This window comes from Limulus polyphemus, unplaced genomic scaffold (assembly GCF_000517525.1).
Source record: "Limulus polyphemus unplaced genomic scaffold, Limulus_polyphemus-2.1.2 Scaffold718, whole genome shotgun sequence".
NCBI lineage: Eukaryota > Metazoa > Arthropoda > Merostomata > Xiphosura > Limulidae > Limulus > Limulus polyphemus.
This window is the reverse complement of record NW_013666328.1, coordinates 449,566-454,658: the sequence shown is the minus strand read 5'-3', so window position 1 is coordinate 454,658 and position 5,093 is coordinate 449,566. Positions and strand designations below refer to the sequence as shown.

Below are 5,093 nucleotides of genomic sequence, written 5' to 3'. Positions count from 1 at the left end.
TAAAATTTTTCACTAGTATTACTGCATATTATGCTTTGTTTTCAAGATACAGTTGTAAATTTGAACTACTTGTAAAGGTTTAAGTATCTTGGTTTGACTTTGATTAATCATGGTTGACCCAAGAAGGTTGGTGGCTGAAAAAGAGGTTAAGTTGTATTGGGTTTTCTTGGATACATGTAGAGGATAAACTGATAACTGTATGGAAACATACTGTGGAATTCCGATTAAGAAATAATTTGTTATGTGTTTTGTTTTGTTTCAGCTTGTTAAGTATTTGCTCAGAATATTGCCACAGGTTTATTTATCCAGAATTTAAGAAATGGGTTTTTGAAGTCTTCGTATTTAGAAAATCTTGTTAAGTTAAATATGTGGAATCAGTACTTATTTATTGACATATATGTGTGAAAATTTATATTAGTAATTAAATAGTGCTCACTAGACCTTAAAATTGTAAGATTGATTCTTTTATTGTAATGGCCAGAACATAATATCTGATAATAGTATTCCAGTTTTGGAGAAAAAATCAAATCTGTTTAAGATTTATTATTTATGGTGCCTGTAGTGTCGGGAATAGGGTTCAGTTTTAACCTCTGAAAAGGTTATACAAAACCTTTGTGTTCCAATTGCAGTCCTGGTCATAGTAAACTTTCCTTCATTTTATGTATTACATTATTATTATTAGTGTATATAAGTAGCTGTAGAATGATAAAAAAACAAACTGGATATTCATTCTATATGAGTGTAGCAGTGAAATTAGACTGCAGTATGATATCCACATACAAGAAATAAACCAGTATATTTTAGCAATATGATTAGGCTATACATGATATTTGAGAAGATACAAGCACTGATTTCTGTGATGTTGATACATTTTTTGTGTCAATTACTCCTAAGTATTTTCTTTTCAGAGAGAGAAGAAGAAAAACTTAAAAACAACAATAGAGACCTTTTTTTAAAGTCATATAAAGGAATTTGCTAAATTCCAAAACTTTCAAGTAATCCAAACTGATACACTGAAATTAAAGATTTCTAAGTATTACTAGATCTAACATTAAATCTGATAAAATATTGTAAGACAGTACCAAGCAATTTTTAAAAACTATGTTCAATTTACAATTACACATGGTAGGTTCAGCAAAAATTATGACACTCATTTGTTTATAACTTTTTTCACAGACATTTTATGGTTATTATAAGATTTACTGATAAATGAATCAAAGCTTACCAATGACTAACAACCCATTTGTGAACATTTGCTGTATCATTAAATTACAGAAATGTGTTAAATAAATTGAAATGTACATTGACTCTTATCAAACTTATTGAAAGCAGTTTAGAAAATAGTTTGTTTAAAAAAGTTTTGTATAGTAACAAGAAAGAAATCGGTCCTTGTTCAAAAATTAAAAAAAAAGGCCACAGTTTCAGCCTAACTTGTTACAAACATGTTGTTTTTTGTTTTATCCAGAAATATTATCACCAAACTGAACATTACTTGTATTTATAAAATGTATTAAAAGCTTTTCATACTGTTTTAGGCTAATGATTTACCTTACATTGTTGGTTATATCTTTAGAACCTTATAATTTAGCTTTACTAGTCGTACACATCAAATGTTGTTGTATGTAATAAAGCTGATTAATAACTAGGCCAATTAAATCAGTCTGAGAGTAAAGGTATTGGTGATGTTTTAATGTTAATAATTATTTTCATTGTGTATGCAATATAATTTCTGTACTATGGGCAGCAGAGAAAAAAATATGTATAATCTTCTTCTTAATTTGAATGTTGTGTTGATTGAGACTGTTGAAGTTATAAAGTATATCTAGTTGTACTCATTTTTTATATGCATGTATGTTAGGCCAATACCATAACTGAATTACATCTGTTGGATTTAGTTTAATGCAAATTTGTAATTTATTCAGCTGTGAGAATTCAGAAACTCAGTTTCACATTTAAAGAAAATAAAAAAAATCGTATCTTCATCAAATAGGAAAATCAATAAAATCTTTTAAGGCTGGTCTGAAAGGAATATTATACAACATGAAATCTGATTTTTATTTTTACCCTATGAAGATAGCAAGGTGGAACAAATTAAATGAAATGTTTAGTTCATGTACTTGTATAATGATATTTTTGTAATACATAATTACTCTTTTGAATGAGGATATAGGGATGGTGTATGATAATAAAAGTTATAAGATAAGGACGATGTATGATAATAATAGTTAGGAGATAGGGATGATGTATGATAAAAGTTATAAGATAAATATGATGTATGATAATAATAGTTAGGAGATAGGGATGATGTATTCATCCCTATCTCCTAACTATTATTATCATACATGCATCCCTATCTCCTAACTTTAATCATTGTACATCATCCCTAACTCCTAACTTTAATCATTATACATCATCCCTATCTCCTAATTATTATTATCATACATCATCCCTATCTCCTAACTATTATTATCAAGTCATCCCTATCTCCTAACTTTTATCATTATAGATCATCCCTATCTCGTAACTTTTATCATACATCATCCCTATCTCCTAACTTTTATCATTATATATCATTCCTATCTCCTAACTATTATTATCATACATGCATCCCTATCTCCTAACTTTAATCATTGTACATCATCCCTAACTCCTAACTTTAATCATTATACATCATCCCTATCTTGTAACTTTTATCATTATATAATGATAAAAGTTAAGAGATAGGGATCTGTGTGTGATAATAAAAGTTTTGAGATGGCTTGACTGGGTAATGGAAAAACTTTATTATAAATGTACGAAGTTTCGAGAAGATTTTGTCATTCTCAGGTAGAAGTAGTTTACAGAGATACAAGAGTATATATATATGTAGTATAGAACAGAGATCACATGACTGTATATTGATTCACAGTCTAATATAGGTATAATAATGTATGATTTTGTCAGTTAATGGCTTTTGTTGTTTTGTGGGCATACCCTCTATTGTAGATACATTGTTGATTTGACACAAAAGTTGTCCTTTTACAGGTTAATCATGAATTTTAGCAAGTTATGTTTAAAAGTACAGTTTCTCCATAAAAGTTAGACTGCAGCTGTCAACATATTTATTTTGTACAGTTGTGATATCATTTGTTCATACAAGATCTTAATCTATGTTTCTTGTTACAAAACTAAACTTTACATTGTGTATAGGTGAAGATGAAATCTATGTTTGCCATTGGATTTGCTTTCACTGCTTTATTGAGCACTTTCAACTCTATGTGAGTACATGTGACAGATTTCATTTACTTTTATTATTTGCAAATAAATACAATGTGGAGTTTCTACTTGGTTATAATTAACTCTCATGCTGCCAGTGGAATGTATGGTGGCAAAAAACTTAGTCTTTGTGTGATCTGACACAAAATTATCATATTTATACAGACAAAATATTCCAAAAATTCCTAAAGTTACCCTTAAGATAATTCAAAATATGCTTTAAAATTTTTACTAAATATTTTCCAAAAGGTGCTTGAAATCTTGAAGTAAGAACATAGAAGTTGTATATTTAATTAACTATACTAATTACTAGATTGATACAGGTCAAGTTAATTAGCCTGCTTAGGTCAGAAGTCAATATTAATTCTTATTACTGAATTATTGTGTTGTTTTTTATATGTAGTTTACATTTTACTATTATTTTTTTTCATTGTAATTCGTAATAGATTAAACCATTTTATGACAGAGTGTTGTTTTGCAGAGTCCTGTGCATCAGTATTTTTTATTCACATAAAAGGATGATACAGGCCCAGGACATGCAAAACCAAGTGTTGTTTGCAAGTTCAACTGCATTTACTGATGTTATGCTTAAAGCCATGTTTCTTGTTAGCCCTAACCACAAAAGAGTTTAGAAGAGATACATATATTGCATTTTTACTTTGTTTGGTTTGATAATATTATTAATTATCCCTCAAAGAATAGTGTTTAAGTAGTTTTGTATATAAGAATTCTGAACAACTTCTGTTTCCCGTGGTTAACTTTTCATTTTTTGGTGTGCGCTAAAAATCTGCCACTCTTAATGTGAAGTGGGAAGAGTGCATCAACAAAGGATTTCTTTCCTAGAAACATTTGATAATAAGATTTAAGTTTTCTTTATCTACCATTTATAATTGTACAACTTATTTTCACAGTTCTGTATCATACTTAGTTAATTATATCGTAATTAAAACATATTTATTTTAAATCTTCTGCCTGTATTCCCAAGATTTGATGGCAGAGTTGTGGCAAAGTTACCATTTGTTCCAATTTCCTGGATACAAGGTCTGTCTCATAGAAATCTGCCAGGAGAAGACTACACAGACTGTTCTTTTATCTTCTTATACATATTGTGTACTATGTCTATTAGACAGGTAGGTTTTGCAGCAAAGTACTATGTTAATTAGTCATGGTGTTATAAGGTAAGTCTCAGAACAGAAATCATATCTGTCGTTTAGATATTTATGTTACAATATACTGTATCGTATTTGTCAAATAGATAAGGTAGCAGCTTTTTAATACATTGCCTATTTCACAGGTAGGCTTCGAGACACGAAACAGTGTTTATGTATCTGTCAGATACAAAGTTCTATGTCCCAGAATACTGTGCTACCTCTGTTAGACTGATAAACTAGAAAATACATGTTTTTCATACTGGTGTGTTTTATGTCCCTGCATGTGACATGCCATTCAAACTGGTGAGTTTTATGTCCCTGCATGTAATATGGTGGGTTTTATATCACAGTATATAACATGTCACTTAGACTGGTTGGTTTTATGTCATAATATAGAAGAGTGTATTTATCAGACATTGAACCTCATTCTTCAGACTGCTAAGTGTTATCTTACAGTATATCACATATCAGTCCATCTGTTGGGTCTTATTTTACAGTGTATTACATGCCAGTCAGTTTTGTGGGTTTTTATCATACAGTATATAATGTTAATCAGTTGGTGGGTTATATCTCACAGTATGTAATATATCAGTCCATCTTTTGGGTCTTATCTTACAGTGTATTACATGTAAGTCAGTTTTGTGGGTTTTTATCATACAGTATATAATGTTAATCAGTTGGTGGGTT

At 29.5% G+C, this 5,093-nt stretch overlaps 1 protein-coding gene across 1 annotated transcript in view; it reads left to right on the top strand.

Moving 5' to 3' along the window:
* The first annotated feature begins 793 nt into the window (after positions 1-793).
* LOC106460148 (calcium load-activated calcium channel-like) overlaps positions 794-5,093 on the top strand; it is an 8,573-nt gene continuing 4,273 nt past the window's right edge. Inside the window, exons 1-3 of the mRNA XM_013919833.2 lie at positions 794-954; positions 3,189-3,257; positions 4,241-4,385. Of these exons, the coding sequence (XP_013775287.2) occupies positions 809-954; positions 3,189-3,257; positions 4,241-4,385 (360 nt within the window). The 5' untranslated portion in view covers positions 794-808. The remainder of the gene's footprint in view (positions 955-3,188; positions 3,258-4,240; positions 4,386-5,093) is intronic.